This window comes from Pseudophryne corroboree, chromosome 5, assembly GCF_028390025.1.
Source record: "Pseudophryne corroboree isolate aPseCor3 chromosome 5, aPseCor3.hap2, whole genome shotgun sequence".
Classification (NCBI taxonomy): Eukaryota; Metazoa; Chordata; class Amphibia; order Anura; family Myobatrachidae; genus Pseudophryne; species Pseudophryne corroboree.
The window spans coordinates 823,753,470-823,775,117 of NC_086448.1; the positions used below are offsets into that span (position 1 = coordinate 823,753,470).

At 43.0% G+C, this 21,648-nt stretch overlaps 1 protein-coding gene across 1 annotated transcript in view; it reads left to right on the forward strand.

Annotated features, from left to right (window-relative positions):
* PTH1R (parathyroid hormone 1 receptor) overlaps nucleotides 1-21,648 on the forward strand; it is a 453,204-nt gene that overhangs the window by 329,599 nt on the left and 101,957 nt on the right. The window contains exon 3 of the mRNA XM_063924515.1: nucleotides 3,242-3,352. Coding sequence (XP_063780585.1) covers nucleotides 3,242-3,352 — 111 coding nt within the window. The remainder of the gene's footprint in view (nucleotides 1-3,241; nucleotides 3,353-21,648) is intronic.

Genomic DNA, 21,648 nt, shown 5'->3' on the forward strand with positions numbered 1-21,648 from the left:
ACTCAGGCAGTGGGGCCTACCGGTGGTTTCCCTGGTACCCCTGTGGGCCAGTCCGACCCTGGCTAGGTGGATTAGAAACTGGTCATTGGAATGAGTAGAGATGAGCAAGATGCAAAGCCAATCAATCAATCAATCAATCAATTAATCAAATGATTTAGATAAGCCGGTAACTCAAAGACACGTTATGGAAGACAGGGAGTTTGTAAACGTAGGGGAATAAATTAGGGTCGTCGGTAGCAGTTGCAGACTTTTGTATTGTATTTTATTAGTTATATTAGTATCAGGAGTGCTCCGTTTCAGTGATTCCTGTAGCACTTTCCTCAGTGACGTAGGATGAAAAGCTCTACCATTGGATACTTTCAGAGAAATCATTTTCTGATAACATAAGTTCCTGGTCCTCTGGGAGCCAGCATACGTTCCGACAATACTATCTCAGAATTCCGCTTCTCTTCTCCAATGGGCATCACAGGGTTTGTGATTTGCATGTGAGGGAAGTGCATGCGCCATTATATCAGCCAAATCCGAACCTGGAAGTAGAGCAATACTGAGTACCCTAGCCACTGACCCATAATAAATAACCCCAAAAAATCACCCTGATATGCAGTGATAAGGAATGTTCATTGTAATGATAATATGTCAGAGCTGTGACGCAATTTTTGATAATTCGTTTCCCTATTATTAACTTTTTCCGCTATTTCTAAATCTTACATCCTGCTGAACAGTTTATTTAACAATTCCCAAAAAAAAACTTTTTTTTTTTTTAAATTCTAATAAGATATATCTAGGGAGCTGCTACATAAAAGTCTATGGATGACACAGTATTTCATGTTGCTGTGCACGTTAGTAAATAGACGTATAAGAGGAGATACCTGTGATCAGGAAGGTGTTGACTTGCTGAGTACTGTGGTACTGTAAGGAACTTATACTGTAGGTTAGTAATATGTACTATGCTGGTGTCCAACTACAAATCCCAGATATTGGCTTGGAGGACATACTGGGACTTGTAGTTCTACAGCAAGGTAGAATCCACAGGTAATGCGCTATTTGAGTACCAGGATTCAATATCACAATAAATATGTTCAGAGAACAGAACCCAGGAATATACTGAACACTTTGTAGCCCACTCTTTGTACACAGGTGACCGATCCGTGGGCTCACGATGACCGATGCACTTTGTCATTTTTGGAAAATCACTTTGTCCTTCTAAAATATTTGTGACTGAAAATAGTTGTGAAATGCTTTTGGCCCATCGGTGGCATTTGCAGCGAGAGGTGACAGAGGGTTTGTTACAATCCAGTCTCATACAGTACCTGGGGAAGTGGCTCCTGGATCGCAGATGCTAGAGACTGTCAGGGTACAGATATACAACACATTGTGCAGAATTATAGCATCATTATATTGAAAATTCTTGGGGTTGCTGTGGTGCGCTCCCTGGGTTAGTTCACGACAATTCACAATAAGATCCAATGGCAGAGTAAATGTTCATCCAAACTTGACCAGCAAAAGTAAGACAGACGTGGAAAAATTCATATATCTTCTTTCTGAGCACTCCACCGATTCACCATCATAGGTAATCCCCAAAAAAGAAGTTATAAATCCACATATAGTGAAGTACAATTTTATTCTATCAGTGTGCAAATTAGCATAAAGTATTCAGTGCGAATAAAGTATTCAGTGCAAAATAAAATTCATGGGGTATAAATTCCCATAGGTTATATCACATAAAATAGCAGCAGTAGATAGATAATTTTAATACATCTGAGGTTAATTAATGGGATATCGCTTCCCACAATCAAAATAGTATACCCCAAGGATATATAGCAGCAATCAATGAAATTAAAATATATAAATAAAAGAATCCACCACTGATTAGGCGGACCTGCGTACCAGATTCCGTGGGGTGTCAACTAGCCCACCCAAATTCGCATGGACGGTTGCCTCCCGGGATTAGCAGCAACAATTCAGGGCATGCAGATTCTGGGCAGATTTTGCTCTCCTCTGGTCATGGAAGGTCCCTCCAATCAATCAATAGGTGATTGATTGGAGGGACCTTCCATGACCAGAGGAGAGCAAAATCTGCCCAGAATCTGCATGCCCTGAATTGTTGCTGCTAATCCCGGGAGGCAACCGTCCATGCGAATTTGGGTGGGCTAGTTGACACCCCACGGAATCTGGTACGCAGGTCCGCCTAATCAGTGGTGGATTCTTTTATTTATATATTTTCATTTCATTGATTGCTGCTATATATCCTTGGGGTATACTATTTTGATTGTGGGAAGCGATATCCCATTAATTAACCTAAGATGTATTAAAATTATCTATCTACTGCTGCTATTTTATGTGATATAACCTATGGGAATTTATACCCCATGAATTTTATTTTGCACTGAATACTTTATTCGCACTGAATACTTTATGCTAATTTGCACACTGATAGAATAAAATTGTACTTCACTATATGTGGATTTATAACTTCTTTTTTGGGGATTACCTATGATGGTGAATCGGTGGAGTGCTCAGAAAGAAGATATATGAATTTTTCCACGTCTGTCTTACTTTTGCTGGTCAAGTTTGGATGAACATTTACTCTGCCATTGGATCTTATTGTGAATTGTCGTGAACTAACCCAGGGAGCGCACCACAGCAACCCCAAGAATTTTCCAGATACTGTAAAGGACTGAGGTGACTGTCCTGACTGTTTGGTTGCTGCACCTTTGTATTGAAGCGCCATCTTTTCACCTTTTTTCTTAGCATCATTATATTGGCGCACAGCTCTGACAAGGCCGGTACTATGATGTACTTATATTATACGCCTCTTCTGCGGCTCCTGTTTTCTGTAAAAGCCTTGGGGGTGTAATTATCAAATCTTGGAGGGAGATAAAGTGGAGAGATAAAGTAGCAGCCAATCAGCTCCTAACTGCCACGTTACAGGCTGTGTTTGAAATACGACAGTTAGGAGCTGATCAGCTGGTACTTTTTGGTCTATGTAGTAAGCCTTGGAGAGAGATAAAGTGGATGGAGATAAAGTACCAGCCAATCAGCTCCTAACTGTCATTTTTCAAACACAGCCGGTAACATAGTAGTTAGGAGCTGATTGGTTGGTACTTTATTACCATCCACTTTATCTCTCTCTCCAAGGCTTAGTACATAAATTTGCCCCTTGGTCATGTTGCTCCTGTTTGCCGGAAAGTGACACGAGCTGCTCTTTAACCTCACTGACATCGCTCCTCTTTCTCCGCAGATGGCTTTTGTCGGTCGGAATGGGATGGAGTCCTGTGCTGGCCCCCTGGAAGGCCGGGCATCGTTGTCTCCGTGCCCTGTCCTGTGTACGTCTATGATTTCAACCACAAAGGTAAAATATACTGTGCTGGTAATCACTAAGCGGGAGATGTATCAAACCACAGAGAGAGATAAAGCGGAGAAGTCGCCCGTAGGAACCGGGCAGCTTCTAACTGTCATTTTATGGACTGTCCTAGATAAATGACAGCTGGAAGCTGATTGGTTGATATGGTCCTCTTCTCCTCTATGGGGTCTATTCACTAATCCTTGGACTGAGATAAAGTGGATGGAGATAAAGTACCAGCGAATCAGCTCCTAACTGTCATTTTTCAAACACAACCTGTAACATGACAGTTAGGAGCTGATTGGCTGGTACTTTATCTCGGTCCACTTTATCTTCCTCCAAGGCTTAGTACATAGACCTTATCTCTCTAGAAGATTTGATACATCTCCCTTTAAATCTTATGTAGTCTACTGAATTGAGATGAGACTGTCAGACAGTGACACACAAATATATGCTTAAGTAACGCAATAAGACTCGGTATTACTGGTACCACTGGAACATTAGACCTCCGACCTCTATTCTGTAACCTAGGCTTCAGCCTAAGGCTCAGTAGGTTCTGTGAGTCTTGGACTGGACAACCTAGGTTCCTGCCTAAGACTCAATAGGCTCTGAGGGACCTGGCCCGGTCAACCTAGGCTCTAGTATAAGGCTCAATAGGCCATGAGGGGCTTGGACTGTTCAACCTAGGCTCCTGCCTACGGCTTAGTAGACTCTGAGGGTCCTGGACTATGCAGCCTAGGCTCCTGCCTATGGCGTAGTAGACTCTGAGGGTCCTAGACTATTCAACCTAGGCTCCAGCCTAAGGCTCAATAGTCTAGAGGGAGCCTGGACTGTTCAAACTAGGCTCCTGCCTATGGCTCAGTAGACTCTGAGGGTCCTGGACTACGCAGCCGAGGCTCCTGCCTAAGGCTCAATAGGCCCTGAGGGGCCTGGCCCGGTCAACCTAGGCTCTAGTATAAGGCTCAATAGGCAATGAGGGGCTTGGACTGTTCGACCTAGGCTCCTGCCTACGGCTTAGTAGACTCTGAGGGTCCTGGACTATGCAGCCTAGGCTCCTGCCTATGGCTCAGTAGACTCTGAGGGTCCTGGACTATGCAGCCTAGGCTCCTGCCTAAGGCTAAGTAGGCTCTAAGGGTCCTGGATTACTCTTAATCTTATTTTTATTATTTTTTTGTACACACCAAAGGGGCTGAAGGTTCACCAGATCAGTATCTAGGCTTCCACAGGGAATAATTCAGGCTCTGGCAATGTAATAAATACTGTGTTACACTAAACGACTTGTATTAAAAATGTACAGACACAATTATGGAAAGATGCACAAGGAGGAGATGTATCAGATCTTGGTTTGGTTGCTATGGACAACTCCACTTTATCTCTCTCCATCATTTGATACATCTCCCCCATAATGTTACTAACCAGACATCTCCAGGAAAAAGAAAGTTTTATATTGGTGATATTGTGGGTGTATTCGCTGGCAGAGTGAGTGGGGGGCTGCGTGCCAGTGCCTGGAGCACTGCGACCAGTGATGAAAAGCCTTGTGGTGAAATGCTGCTCACCTTCCACCACAAATCGTTCCATTAATCGTCACATGGCCGGCTTGTAGGCCCATCCGCAACTGCAAGAACTTTGACCACAATAGATTATCTCTTAAATGACACGTCTAATTATTATAGTTTAATACTATGTGGATTTAATAAAAAATGTTTTTAAATGAAATTAAAAAAAAAGAAAGAAATGAAGAAAGCGACTTTATGCTAATGATGCTGCGGCGCACGTCCCTGGTCTGTAGCCTTGTATCCGAATGTACGGGGAGTGAGACCCCCCCCAGCGTCTGTAGATGCCGCATTACTGCCTGCTGCGTTTTTAGCTGCGCCATCGAAATTTGCGCTAGCTCTGTAATAGGTGCAGATTGTCTGTCTGAGTATGGCTTCTGTGCTCAACCCCTTTAAGCAACACGCCTGCGACACTCCGAAAAGACGCTACCCCTGAGTGCGTCTGTTTAGCTACCCCCTGTTACCCACTCTCCACCCATTAATGCCCCATACACAGCTATACAGTTCTCCCCGCCTGCGTCCACATCTGTACTGCGTACAAACACCATCGGGCCACATGCGCAGTGAGACTAGGACTCATGCACAGACAGAAAAGCATTGCCCAATTGCGTAAATATTGACATAGCGTGCGACGCACATCCGGACCCTTACTGTCTGCCTGTATCTGTCTTACTGTCTGCCTGTATCTCTGTCTTACTGTCTGCCTGTATCTCTGTCTTACTGTCTGCCTGTATCTCTGCCTTACTGTCTGCCTGTATTTCTGTCTTACTGTCTGCCTGTATTTCTGTCTTACTGTCTGCCTGTATTTCTGTCTTACTGTCTGCCTGTATCTCTGTCTTACTGTCTGCCTGTATCTCTGTCTTACTGTCTGCCTGTATCTCTGTCTTACTGTCTGCCTGTATCTCTGTCTTACTGTCTGCCTGTATTTCTGTCTTACTGTCTGCCTGTATCTCTGTCTTACTGTCTGCCTGTATCTCTGTCTTACTGTCTGCCTGTATCTCTGTCTTACTGTCTGCCTGTATCTATGTCTTACTGTCTGCCTGTATCTCTGTCTTACTGTCTGCCTGTATCTATGTCTTACTGTCTGCCTGTATCTCTGTCTTACTGTCTGCCTGTATCTCTGTCTTACTGTCTGCCTGTATCTCTGTCTTACTGTCTGCCTGTATCTCTGCCTTACTGTCTGCCTGTATCTCTGTCTTACTGTCTGCCTGTATTTCTGTCTTACTGTCTGCCTGTATCTCTGCCTTACTGTCTGCCTGTATTTCTGTCTTACTGTCTGCCTGTATTTCTGTCTTACTGTCTGCCTGTATTTCTGTCTTACTGTCTGCCTGTATCTCTGTCTTACTGTCTGCCTGTATCTCTGTCTTACTGTCTGCCTGTATCTCTGTCTTACTGTCTGCCTGTATCTCTGTCTTACTGTCTGCCTGTATCTATGTCTTACTGTCTGCCTGTATCTCTGTCTTACTGTCTGCCTGTATCTCTGTCTTACTGTCTGCCTGTATCTCTGCCTTACTGTCTGCCTGTATTTCTGTCTTACTGTCTGCCTGTATCTCTGTCTTACTGTCTGCCTGTATCTCTGTCTTACTGTCTGCCTGTATCTCTGTCTTACTGTCTGCCTGTATCTCTGTCTTACTGTCTGCCTGTATCTCTGTCTTACTGTCTGCCTGTATCTCTGTCTTACTGTCTGCCTGTATCTCTGTCTTACTGTCTGCCTGTATCTCTGTCTTACTGTCTGCCTGTATCTCTGTCTTACTGTCTGCCTGTATCTCTGTCTTACTGTCTGCCTGTATCTCTGCCTTACTGTCTGCCTGTATCTCTGTCTTACTGTCTGCCTGTATTTCTGTCTTACTGTCTGCCTGTATCTCTGTCTTACTGTCTGCCTGTATCTCTGTCTTACTGTCTGCCTGTATCTCTGTCTTACTGTCTGCCTGTATCTCTGTCTTACTGTCTGCCTGTATCTCTGTCTTACTGTCTGCCTGTATCTCTGTCTTACTGTCTGCCTGTATCTCTGTCTTACTGTCTGCCTGTATCTCTGTCTTACAGTCTGCCTGTATCTCTGTCTTACTGTCTGCCTGTATCTCTGTCTTACAGTCTGCCTGTATCTCTGTCTTACTGTCTGCCTGTATCTCTGTCTTACTGTCTGCCTGTATCTCTGTCTTACTGTCTGCCTGTATCTCTGTCTTACTGTCTGCCTGTATCTCTGTCTTACTGTCTGCCTGTATCTCTGCCTTACTGTCTGCCTGTATCTCTGTCTTACTGTCTGCCTGTATTTCTGTCTTACTGTCTGCCTGTATCTCTGTCTTACTGTCTGCCTGTATCTCTGTCTTACTGTCTGCCTGTATCTCTGTCTTACTGTCTGCCTGTATCTCTGTCTTACTGTCTGCCTGTATCTCTGTCTTACTGTCTGCCTGTATCTCTGTCTTACTGTCTGCCTGTATCTCTGTCTTACTGTCTGCCTGTATCTCTGTCTTACAGTCTGCCTGTATCTCTGTCTTACTGTCTGCCTGTATCTCTGTCTTACAGTCTGCCTGTATCTCTGTCTTACTGTCTGCCTGTATCTCTGTCTTACTGTCTGCCTGTATCTCTGTCTTACTGTCTGCCTGTATTTCTGTCTTACTGTCTGCCTGTATCTATGTCTTACTGTCTGCCTGTATCTCTGTCTTACTGTCTGCCTGTATCTCTGTCTTACTGTCTGCCTGTATCTCTGCCTTACTGTCTGCCTGTATTTCTGTCTTACTGTCTGCCTGTATCTCTGTCTTACTGTCTGCCTGTATCTCTGTCTTACTGTCTGCCTGTATCTATGTCTTACTGTCTGCCTGTATCTCTGTCTTACTGTCTGCCTGTATCTCTGTCTTACTGTCTGCCTGTATCTCTGTCTTACTGTCTGCCTGTATCTATGTCTTACTGTCTGCCTGTATCTCTGTCTTACTGTCTGCCTGTATCTCTGTCTTACTGTCTGCCTGTATCTCTGTCTTACTGTCTGCCTGTATCTCTGCCTTACTGTCTGCCTGTATCTCTGCCTTACTGTCTGCCTGTATCTCTGCCTTACTGTCTGCCTGTATTTCTGTCTTACTGTCTGCCTGTATTTCTGTCTTACTGTCTGCCTGTATCTCTGTCTTACTGTCTGCCTGTATCTCTGTCTTACTGTCTGCCTGTATCTCTGTCTTACTGTCTGCCTGTATCTCTGTCTTACTGTCTGCCTGTATTTCTGTCTTACTGTCTGCCTGTATCTATGTCTTACTGTCTGCCTGTATCTCTGTCTTACTGTCTGCCTGTATCTCTGTCTTACTGTCTGCCTGTATCTCTGCCTTACTGTCTGCCTGTATTTCTGTCTTACTGTCTGCCTGTATCTCTGTCTTACTGTCTGCCTGTATCTCTGTCTTACTGTCTGCCTGTATCTATGTCTTACTGTCTGCCTGTATCTCTGTCTTACTGTCTGCCTGTATCTCTGTCTTACTGTCTGCCTGTATCTCTGTCTTACTGTCTGCCTGTATCTCTGCCTTACTGTCTGCCTGTATCTCTGCCTTACTGTCTGCCTGTATCTCTGTCTTACTGTCTGCCTGTATCTCTGCCTTACTGTCTGCCTGTATCTCTGCCTTACTGTCTGCCTGTATTTCTATAAATATAAACAAGTGCCGGGCGCTGACTATTTCAGGGACAATCTAATCTTTCTCTTTAAGATTTAATCGATTCTAGAGTACTGCTGCTTCCTAAGGAGATCACTGAATCTCCACAAAAGACATATGAAAAGAAACAACAATTGAAGCGCTGTACTACCAGAATCTTTAAATTAAAATTGAATTTATTTATCCCACCACATCCTATAATAGAAAATATACATACAATAAAAACAAAAAGGACAAAAAATATATACACACGGCCGGTGTCAATAAATAAAATATTACAATAAAAACACCAACAATGAATTATTAGTCATATAGTTGGGGAATTCCACACTTCTGTATAAGAAGTAATTAATTATATTTAATCAGGGTAAAAGAATCACCCCAAATTCAAATTCACGGAGACAGCTAGATAATGAGTCGATATATCGGAAACTTCCGTCGAATCCTACATTCCAATTTCAAATTAAATTGAAACATATGCTTTCTCGAGCTGTTACCTCGGGAGTGATATCCAAGGAGACTTTTTCATTTTTATTCACTATGTATCCGGTAATACCCACCTACTACCACTTACCAAAAATCCATAAATCCATCACCTCTCCACCTGGTCGCCCAATCATTTCGGGTGTTAATTCACTAACTAATAATCTCTCTCATTATGTTGATTCATTTTTACAAGGGCACGTTAGAAAATTAAAATCATTTATTAAGGACACAACTCATTTTCTTAATTTGATTCACCAGGTGAAATGGAAGAAGGGTTATTATTTAGTCACATGCGACGTAGAATCTCTTTACTCAAATATTCCCCAAGATTTAGGAATTGAGGCCATCAAATACTATTTATTAATGGATCAGTCAGTATCAGAAGAATTATGTGAATTCATCTTGGATTCAGTAAAATTTATATTACATCACAATTATTTTGTGTTTGATTCAAAATATTATTTACAGCTGAAAGGCACACCGGCCGTGTGTATATATATTTTTTGTCCTTTTTGTTTTTATTGTATGTATATTTTCTATTATAGGATGTGGTGGGATAAATAAATTCAATTTTAATTTAAAGATTCTGGTAGTACAGCGCTTCAATTGTTGTTTCTTTTCATATGCCTGTATTTCTGTCTTACTGTCTTCCTGTATCTCTGTCTTACTGTCTGCCTGTATCTCTGTCTTACTGTCTGCCTGTATCTCTGTCTTACTGTCTGCCTGTATCTCTGTCTTACTGTCTGCCTGTATCACTGTCTTACTGTCTGCCTGTATCTCTGTCTTACTGTCTGCCTGTATCTCTGTCTTACTGTCTGCCTGTATCTCTGTCTTACTGTCTGCCTGTATCTCTGTCTTACAGTCTGCCTGTATCTCTGTCTTACTGTCTGCCTGTATCTATGTCTTACTGTCTGCCTGTATCTCTGTCTTACTGTCTGCCTGTATCTCTGTCTTACTGTCTGCCTGTATCTCTGTCTTACTGTCTGCCTGTATCTCTGCCTTACTGTCTGCCTGTATTTCTGTCTTACTGTCTGCCTGTATTTCTGTCTTACTGTCTGCCTGTATTTCTGTCTTACTGTCTGCCTGTATCTATGTCTTACTGTCTGCCTGTATATCTGTCTTACTGTCTGCCTGTATCTCTGTCTTACTGTCTGCCTGTATCTCTGTCTTACTGTCTGCCTGTATCTCTGCCTTACTGTCTGCCTGTATCTCTGTCTTACTGTCTGCCTGTATTTCTGTCTTACTGTCTGCCTGTATCTCTGTCTTACTGTCTGCCTGTATCTCTGTCTTACTGTCTGCCTGTATCTCTGTCTTACTGTCTGCCTGTATTTCTGTCTTACTGTCTGCCTGTATCTCTGTCTTACTGTCTGCCTGTATCTCTGCCTTACTGTCTGCCTGTATCTCTGCCTTACTGTCTGCCTGTATCTCTGCCTTACTGTCTGCCTGTATTTCTATAAATATAAACAAGTGCCGGGCGCTGACTATTTCAGGGACAATCTAATCTGTCTCTTTAAGATTTAATCGATTCTAGAGTACTGCTGCTTCCTAAGGAGATCACTGAATCTCCACAAAAGACATATGAAAAGAAACAACAATTGAAGCGCTGTACTACCAGAATCTTTAAATTAAAATTGAATTTATTTATCCCACCACATCCTATAATAGAAAATATACATACAATAAAAACAAAAAGGACAAAAAATATATACACACGGCCGGTGTCAATAATTAAAATATTACAATAAAAACACCAACAATGAATTATTAGTCATATAGTTGGGGAATTCCACACTTCTGTATAAGAAGTAATTAATTATATTTAATCAGGTTAAAAGAATCACCCCAAATTCAAATTCACGGAGACAGCTAGATAATGTGTCGATATATCGGAAACTTCCGTCGAATCCTACATTCCAATTTCAAATTAAATTGAAACATATGCTTTCTCGAGCTGTTACCTCGGGAGTGATATCCAAGGAGACTTTTTCATTTTTATTCACTATGTATCCGGTAATACCCACCTACTACCACTTACCAAAAATCCATAAATCCATCACCTCTCCACCTGGTCGCCCAATCATTTCGGGTGTTAATTCACTAACTAATAATCTCTCTCATTATGTTGATTCATTTTTACAAGGGCACGTTAGAAAATTAAAATCATTTATTAAGGACACAACTCATTTTCTTAATTTGATTCACCAGGTGAAATGGAAGAAGGGTTATTATTTAGTCACATGCGACGTAGAATCTCTTTACTCAAATATTCCCGAAGATTTAGGAATTGAGGCCATCAAATACTATTTATTAATGGATCAGTCAGTATCAGAAGAATTATGTGAATTCATCTTGGATTCAGTAAAATTTATATTACATCACAATTATTTTGTGTTTGATTCAAAATATTATTTACAGCTGAAAGGCACACCGGCCGTGTGTATATATATTTTTTGTCCTTTTTGTTTTTATTGTATGTATATTTTCTATTATAGGATGTGGTGGGATAAATAAATTCAATTTTAATTTAAAGATTCTGGTAGTACAGCGCTTCAATTGTTGTTTCTTTTCATATGCCTGTATTTCTGTCTTCCTGTCTTCCTGTATCTCTGTCTTACTGTCTGCCTGTATCTCTGTCTTACTGTCTGCCTGTATCTCTGTCTTACTGTCTGCCTGTATCTCTGTCTTACTGTCTGCCTGTATCTCTGTCTTACTGTCTGCCTGTATCTCTGTCTTACTGTCTGCCTGTATCTCTGTCTTACTGTCTGCCTGTATTTCTGTCTTACTGTCTGCCTGTATCTATGTCTTACTGTCTGCCTGTATCTCTGTCTTACTGTCTGCCTGTATCTCTGTCTTACTGTCTGCCTGTATCTCTGTCTTACTGTCTGCCTGTATCTCTGCCTTACTGTCTGCCTGTATCTCTGTCTTACTGTCTGCCTGTATTTCTGTCTTACTGTCTGCCTGTATCTCTGTCTTACTGTCTGCCTGTATCTCTGTCTTACTGTCTGCCTGTATCTCTGTCTTACTGTCTGCCTGTATTTCTGTCTTACTGTCTGCCTGTATCTCTGTCTTACTGTCTGCCTGTATCTCTGCCTTACTGTCTGCCTGTATCTCTGTCTTACTGTCTGCCTGTATCTCTGCCTTACTGTCTGCCTGTATCTCTGCCTTACTGTCTGCCTGTATTTCTATAAATATAAACAAGTGCCGGGCGCTGACTATTTCAGGGACAATCTAATCTTTCTCTTTAAGATTTAATCGATTCTAGAGTACTGCTGCTTCCTAAGGAGATCACTGAATCTCCACAAAAGACATATGAAAAGAAACAACAATTGAAGCGCTGTACTACCAGAATCTTTAAATTAAAATTGAATTTATTTATCCCACCACATCCTATAATAGAAAATATACATACAATAAAAACAAAAAGGACAAAAAATATATACACACGGCCGGTGTCAATAATTAAAATATTACAATAAAAACACCAACAATGAATTATTAGTCATATAGTTGGGGAATTCCACACTTCTGTATAAGAAGTAATTAATTATATTTAATCAGGTTAAAAGAATCACCCCAAATTCAAATTCACGGAGACAGCTAGATAATGTGTCGATATATCGGAAACTTCCGTCGAATCCTACATTCCAATTTCAAATTAAATTGAAACATATGCTTTCTCGAGCTGTTACCTCGGGAGTGATATCCAAGGAGACTTTTTCATTTTTATTCACTATGTATCCGGTAATACCCACCTACTACCACTTACCAAAAATCCATAAATCCATCACCTCTCCACCTGGTCGCCCAATCATTTCGGGTGTTAATTCACTAACTAATAATCTCTCTCATTATGTTGATTCATTTTTACAAGGGCACGTTAGAAAATTAAAATCATTTATTAAGGACACAACTCATTTTCTTAATTTGATTCACCAGGTGAAATGGAAGAAGGGTTATTATTTAGTCACATGCGACGTAGAATCTCTTTACTCAAATATTCCCCAAGATTTAGGAATTGAGGCCATCAAATACTATTTATTAATGGATCAGTCAGTATCTGAAGAATTATGTGAATTCATCTTGGATTCAGTAAAATTTATATTACATCACAATTATTTTGTGTTTGATTCAAAATATTATTTACAGCTGAAAGGCACACCGGCCGTGTGTATATATATTTTTTGTCCTTTTTGTTTTTATTGTATGTATATTTTCTATTATAGGATGTGGTGGGATAAATAAATTCAATTTTAATTTAAAGATTCTGGTAGTACAGCGCTTCAATTGTTGTTTCTTTTCATATGCCTGTATTTCTGTCTTCCTGTCTTCCTGTATCTCTGTCTTACTGTCTGCCTGTATCTCTGTCTTACTGTCTGCCTGTATCTCTGTCTTACTGTCTGCCTGTATCTCTGTCTTACTGTCTGCCTGTATCTCTGTCTTACTGTCTGCCTGTATCTCTGTCTTACTGTCTGCCTGTATCTCTGTCTTACTGTCTGCCTGTATCTCTGTCTTACTGTCTGCCTGTATTTCTGTCTTACTGTCTGCCTGTATCTATGTCTTACTGTCTGCCTGTATCTCTGTCTTACTGTCTGCCTGTATCTCTGTCTTACTGTCTGCCTGTATCTCTGTCTTACTGTCTGCCTGTATCTCTGCCTTACTGTCTGCCTGTATCTCTGTCTTACTGTCTGCCTGTATTTCTGTCTTACTGTCTGCCTGTATCTCTGTCTTACTGTCTGCCTGTATCTCTGTCTTACTGTCTGCCTGTATCTCTGTCTTACTGTCTGCCTGTATTTCTGTCTTACTGTCTGCCTGTATCTCTGTCTTACTGTCTGCCTGTATCTCTGCCTTACTGTCTGCCTGTATCTCTGTCTTACTGTCTGCCTGTATCTCTGCCTTACTGTCTGCCTGTATCTCTGCCTTACTGTCTGCCTGTATTTCTATAAATATAAACAAGTGCCGGGCGCTGACTATTTCAGGGACAATCTAATCTTTCTCTTTAAGATTTAATCGATTCTAGAGTACTGCTGCTTCCTAAGGAGATCACTGAATCTCCACAAAAGACATATGAAAAGAAACAACAATTGAAGCGCTGTACTACCAGAATCTTTAAATTAAAATTGAATTTATTTATCCCACCACATCCTATAATAGAAAATATACATACAATAAAAACAAAAAGGACAAAAAATATATACACACGGCCGGTGTCAATAATTAAAATATTACAATAAAAACACCAACAATGAATTATTAGTCATATAGTTGGGGAATTCCACACTTCTGTATAAGAAGTAATTAATTATATTTAATCAGGTTAAAAGAATCACCCCAAATTCAAATTCACGGAGACAGCTAGATAATGTGTCGATATATCGGAAACTTCCGTCGAATCCTACATTCCAATTTCAAATTAAATTGAAACATATGCTTTCTCGAGCTGTTACCTCGGGAGTGATATCCAAGGAGACTTTTTCATTTTTCTCTATCGTCCTAGTGGATGCTGGGGTTTCTGAAAGGACCATGGGGAATAGCGGCTTCGCAGGAGACAGGGCACAAAAGTAAAGCTTTCCGATCAGGTGGTGTGCACTGGCTCCTCCCCCTATGACCCTCCTCCAGACTCCAGTTAGATTTTTGTGCCCGGCCGAGAAGGGTGCAATCTAGGTGGCTCTCCTAAAGAGCTGCTTAGAAAAAGTTTAGCTTAGGTTTTTTATTTTACAGTGAGTCCTGCTGGCAACAGGATCACTGCAACGAGGGACTGAGGGGAGAAGAAGTGAACTCACCTGCGTGCAGGATGGATTGGCTTCTTGGCTACTGGACATCAGCTCCAGAGGGACGATCACAGGTACAGCCTGGATGGTCACCGGAGCCGCGCCGCCGGCCCCCTTGCAGATGCTGAAGTAAGAAGAGGTCCAGAATCGGCGGCAGAAGACTCTTGCAGTCTTCTAAAGGTAGCGCACAGCACTGCAGCTGTGCGCCATTTTCCTCTCAGCACACTTCACACGCAGTCACTGAGGGTGCAGGGCGCTGGGGGGGGGCGCCCTGGGAGGCAAATGAAAACCTATATATTGGCTAAAAATACCTCACATATAGCCCCAGAGGCTATATGGAGATATTTAACCCCTGCCATAATCCGTTGAAGAGCGGGAGACGAGCCCGCCGAGAAAGGGGCGGGGCCTATCTCCTCAGCACACAGCGCCATTTTCTCTCACAGAAAGGCTGGAGAGAAGGCTCCCAGGCTCTCCCCTGCACTGCACTACAGAAACAGGGTTAAAACAGAGAGGGGGGGCATTAATTGGCGATATTAATATATATATAAAGATGCTATAAGGGAGAAACACTTATATAAGGTTGTCCCTATATATATTATAGCGTTTTTGGTGTGTGCTGGCAAACTCTCCCTCTGTCTCTCCAAAGGGCTAGTGGGGTCCTGTCCTCTGTCAGAGCATTCCCGGTGTGTGTGCTGTGTGTCGGTACGTGTGTGTCGACATGTATGAGGACGATGTTGGTGAGGAGGCGGAGCAATTGCCTGTAATGGGGATGTCACTCTCTAGGGAGTCGACACCGAAATGGGTGGCTTATTGAGAGAATTACGTGAGAAGGTCAACACGCTGCAAGGTCGGTTGACGACATGAGACGGCCGACAAACAATTAGTACCGGTCCAGGCGTCTCAGAAACACCGTCAGGGGCTTTAAAAACGCCCATTTACCTCAGTCGGTCGACACAGACACAGACACGGACACTGAATCCAGTGTCGACGGTGAATAAACAAACGTATTTCTCATTAGGGCCACACGTTAAGGGCAATGAAGGAGGTGTTACATATTTCTGATACTACAAATACCACAAAAAAGGGTATTATGTGGGAGTGAAAAAACTATCTGTAGTTTTTCTTGAATCAGATAAAATAAAATGAAGTGTGTGATGAAGCGTGGGGTTACCCCGATAGCAAATATTGGCGTTATACCCTTTCCCGCCAGAAGTTAGGGCGCGTTGGGAAACACCCCTTAGGGTGGATAAGGCGCTCACACGCTTATCAAGTGGCGTTATCGTCTCCAGATACGGCCGCCCTCAAGGAGCCAGCTGATAGGAAGCTGGAAAAATATCCTAAAAAGTATATACACACATACGGTGGTTATACTGCGACCAGCAATCGCCATCAGCCTGGAGATGCAGTGCTGGGTTGGCTTGGTCGGATTCCCTGACTGAAAATATATTATTGATATAGAGCATTTAATAGGATGCATTCTATATATATGTACGCGAGATGCACAGAGGGATATTTGCACTCTGGCATCAAGATAAGTGCGTTGTCCATATCTCCCAGAAGATGTCATGGACAAGACAGTGGTCAGGTGATACAGATCCCATACGGCACATGGAAGTATTGCCGTATAAAGGGAAGGAGTTAGTTGGGGTCGGTCCATCGGACCTGGGGACCACGGCAACAGCTGGGAAATCCAACCTTTTTACCCCAAGTTACATCTCAGCAGAAAAAGACACCGTCTTTTCAGCCTCAATCCTTCCGTTTCCATGAGGGCAAGCGGGCAAAAGGCCAGTCATATCTGCCCAGACATAGAGGTAAGGGAAGTAGACTGCAGCGGGCAGCCCCTTCCCAGGAAAGGAAGCCCTCCACCACGTCTGCCAAGTGCTCAGCAGGACGCTGGGGCCGTGCAAGCGGACTCAGGTGAGGTGGGGGGGTAGTCTCAAGAATCTCAGCGCGCAGTGGGATCACTCGCAAGTTGACCCCTAGATCGTACAAGTATTATCCCAGGGGTACAGATTGGAGAGTCGAGACATCTTTTCCTCGCAGGTTCCTGAAGTCTGCTTTACCAACGGCTTCCTCCGACAGGGAGGCAGTATTGGAAAAGATTCACAAGCTGTATTTCCAGCAGGTGATAATAAAAGTACCCCTCCTACAACAAGGAAAAGGGTATTAGTCTTCCACACTATATTGTGGTACTGAAGCCAGACGGCTTGGTGAGACGTAGTCTAAATCTGAAATCTTTGAACACTTACATAAAAAGGTTCAAATCAAGATGGAGTCACTCAGAGCAGTGATAGCGAACCAAAAAGGGGACTATATGGTGTCCCTGGACATCAAGGATTACCTCCATGTCCAAATTTGTCCTTCGCAACAAGGATACCTCTGGTTCGTGGTACAGAACTGTCAATATCAGTTTCAGACGCTGCCGTTGAAGTATCCACGGCACCCCGGGCCTTTACCAGGGTAATGGCCAAAAAGATGATTCTTCAAAGAAAAAAGGCATCTTAATTATCCCTTACTTGGACGATATCCTGAAAAGGGCAAGTTCAAGAGAACAGTTGGACGTCGGAAGAGCACTATCTAAAGTAGTTCTACGACAGCACGAGTGGATTTTAAATATTCCAAATATCGCAGCCGTTTTCCGACGATACGTCTGCTGTTCCTAGGAATGATTCTGGGCATAGTCCAGAAAAAGGTTTTCTCCTGGAGGAGAAAGCCAGGGAGTTATCCGACCTAGTCAGAAACCTCCTAAAACCAGACCAGGTATCAGTGCATCAATGCACAGGAGTCCTGGGAAAAATGGTGGCTTCTTACGAAGCGATTCCATTCGGCAGATCTCACGCAAAAAACTTTTTTTCAGGGGGATTTGCGGGACGAATGGTCCGGATCGCATCTTCAGATGCATCAGCGGATAATCCTGTCTCCAAGGACAAGGGTGTCTTTTCTGTGGGGGCTGCAGAGTGCTCATCTTCTAGAGGGCAGCACGTTCAGCATTCAGGACTGTGTTCTGGTGACCACGGATGCCAGCCTGAGAGGCTGGGGAGCAATCACACAGGGAAGAAATTTCCAAGGAAGTGTGGTCAAGTCTGGAGATTTCTCTCCACATGAATATACTGGAGCTAAGGGCAATTTACAATGCTCTGAGCCTAGGAAGACCTCTGCTTCAAAGTCAACCGGTGCTGATCCAGTAGGACATCATCATACCAGTCGCCCACGTTAACAGACGGGGCGACACAAGAAGCAGGAGGGCAATGATAGCAAGGACTTTTCGCTGGGCGAAAAATCATGTGATAACACTGTCAGCAGTGTTCATTCCGGGAGTGGACAACTGGGAAGATTTCCTCAGCATGTATGAATTCCACCCGGAAAAGTGGGAACTTAATCTGGAAGTTTCCACATGATTGTAAACCGTTGGGAAAGACCAAAGGTGGTTATGATGGCGTCCCACATGAAGCGCCAGGTCAAGAGACACTCAGGCAATAGCTGGGACGCTCTGGTAACACCGAGGGTGTACCAGTCGGTGTATGTGTTCCATCCTCTGCCTTTCATACCCAGTGTATTGAGAATGATAGGAAGGAGAGGAGTAAGAACTATACTCGTGGCTCCGGTTTGGCCAAGAAGGACTTGGTACCCGGAACTTCTAGAGATACTAAGAAGGGTCTTGATTCAGCAAGAATCATGTCTGTTCCAAGATTTACCGCAGCTGCGTTGATGCCAGGGCGGGTGAACGCCGGATCCTAAGGGAAAAAGGCATTCCGGAAGAGGTCATCCCTACCCTGGTCAGAGCCAGGAAGGAGGTGACCGCACAACATTATCACCGCTTAGGTGAAAATATGTTCCATGGTGTGAGGCCAGGAAGGCTCCACGGAAGAATTTCAACTAGGTTAATTCCTACATTTCCTGCAGACAGGAGTGTCTATGGGTCTCAAATTGGGGTCCATTAAGGTTCAAATTTCGACCTGTCGATTTTCTTCCAGAAAAGAAATTGGCTTCAGTTCCTGAAGTCCAGAAGTTTGTTAAGGGAGTACTGCATATACAACCCCCCTTTGATGTCTCCAGTGGCACTGGGAGATCTCAACGTAGTTTTGGGATTCCTAAAATCACATTGGTTTAAAACAACTCAAATCTGTGGATTTGATATATCTCACATGGAAAGTGGCCATGCTGTTGGTCCTGGCCGGGGCCAGGCGAGTGTCAGAATTGGCGGCTTTGTCTCACAAAGCCATATCTGGTTGTCCATTCGGACAGAGCAAAGCTGGGACTCGTCCCCAGTTTTCTCCTTAAGGTGGTGTCAGCGTTTCACCTGAACCAGCTTATTGTGGTACCTGCGGCTACTAGGGACTTGGAGGACTCCAATTTGCTGGATGTTGTCAGGGCCCTGAAAATATAGTTTCCAGGTCGGCTGGAGTCAGGAAATCTGACTTGCTGTTTATCCTGTATGCACCCAACATGCTGGGTGCTCCTGCTTTTAAGCAGTCGATTGCTCGTTGGATTGGTAGCACAATTCAACTTGCACATTCTGTGGCAGGTCTGCCACAGCCTAAATCTGTTAAGGCCCATTCCACAAGGAAGGTGGGCTCGTCTTGGGCGGCTGCCCGAGGGGTCTCGGCATTACAACTCTGCCGAGCAGCTACGTGGTCGGGGGAGAACACATTTGTAAAATTCTACAAATTTGATACCCTGGCAAAAGAGGACCTGGAGTTCTCTCATTCGGTGCTGCAGAGTCATCCGCACTCTCCCGCCCGTTTGGGAGCTTTGGTATAATCCCCATGGTCCTTTCAGAAACCCCAGCATCCACTAGGACGATAGAGAAAATAAGAATTTACTTACCGATAATTCTATTTCTCGGAGTCCGTAGTGGATGCTGGGCGCCCATCCCAAGTGCGGATTATCTGCAATACTTGTACATAGTTATTGCTAACTAAATCGGGTTATTGTTATTGTGAGCCATCTTTTCAGAGGCTCCTCTGTTATCATAATGTTAACTGGGTTCAGATCACAGGTTGTACAGTGTGATTGGTGTGGCTGGTATGAGTCTTACCCGGGATTCAAAATTCCTCCCTTATTGTGTACGCTCGTCCGGGCACAGTATCTAACTGGAGTCTGGAGGAGGGTCATAGGGGGAGGAGCCAGTGCACACCACCTGATCGGAAAGCTTTACTTTTGTGCCCTGTCTCCTGCGGAGCCGCTATTCCCCATGGTCCTTTCAGAAACCCCAGCATCCACTACGGACTCCGAGAAATAGAATTATCGGTAAGTAAATTCTTATTTTATTCACTATGTATCCGGTAATACCCACCTACTACCACTTACCAAAAATCCATAAATCCATCACCTCTCCACCTGGTCGCCCAATCATTTCGGGTGTTAATTCACTAACTAATAATCTCTCTCATTATGTTGATTCATTTTTACAAGGGCACGTTAGAAAATTAAAATCATTTATTAAGGACACAACTCATTTTCTTAATTTGATTCACCAGGTGAAATGGAAGAAGGGTTATTATTTAGTCACATGCGACGTAGAATCTCTTTACTCAAATATTCCCCAAGATTTAGGAATTGAGGCCATCAAATACTATTTATTAATGGATCAGTCAGTATCAGAAGAATTATGTGAATTCATCTTGGATTCAGTAAAATTTATATTACATCACAATTATTTTGTGTTTGATTCAAAATATTATTTACAGCTGAAAGGCACACCGGCCGTGTGTATATATATTTTTTGTCCTTTTTGTTTTTATTGTATGTATATTTTCTATTATAGGATGTGGTGGGATAAATAAATTCAATTTTAATTTAAAGATTCTGGTAGTACAGCGCTTCAATTGTTGTTTCTTTTCATATGCCTGTATTTCTGTCTTCCTGTCTTCCTGTATCTCTGTCTTACTGTCTGCCTGTATCTCTGTCTTACTGTCTGCCTGTATCTCTGTCTTACTGTCTGCCTGTATCTCTGTCTTACTGTCTGCCTGTATCTCTGTCTTACTGTCTGCCTGTATCTCTGTCTTACTGTCTGCCTGTATCTCTGTCTTACTGTCTGCCTGTATCTCTGTCTTACTGTCTGCCTGTATCTCTGTCTTACTGTCTGCCTGTATCTCTGTCTTACTGTCTGCCTGTATCTCTGTCTTACAGTCTGCCTGTATCTCTGTCTTACTGTCTGCCTGTATCTCTGTCTTACAGTCTGCCTGTATCTCTGTCTTACTGTCTGCCTTTATCTTGGTCTTACTGTCTGCCTGTATTTCTGTCTTACTGTCTGCCTGTATCTCTGTCTTACAGTCTGCCTTTATCTCTGTCTTACTGTCTGCCTGTATTTCTGTCTTACTGTCTGCCTGTATCTCTGTCTTACTGTCTGCCTGTATCTCTGTCTTACTGTCTGCCTGTATCTCTGTCTTACTGTCTGCCTGTATCTCTGTCTTACTGTCTGCCTGTATCTCTGTCTTACTGTCTGCCTGTATCTCTGTCTTACTGTCTGCCTGTATCTCTGCCTTACTGTCTGCCTGTATCTCTGCCTTACTGTCTGCCTGTATCTCTGCCTTACTGTCTGCCTGTATCTCTGTCTTACTGTCTGCCTGTATTTCTGTCTTACTGTCTGCCTGTATCTCTGTCTTACTGTCTGCCTGTATCTCTGTCTTACTGTCTGCCTGTATCTCTGTCTTACTGTCCGTCTGTATCTCTGTATTACTGTCTGCCTGTATCTCTGTATTACTGTCTGCCTGTATCTCTGTCTTACTGTCTGCCTGTATCTCTGTCTTACTGTCCGCCTGTATCTCTGTCTTACTGTCCGCCTCTATCTCTGTCTTACTGTCTGCCTGTATCTCTGTCTTACTGTCCGCCTGTATCTCTGTCTTACTGTCCGCCTGTATCTGTCTTAC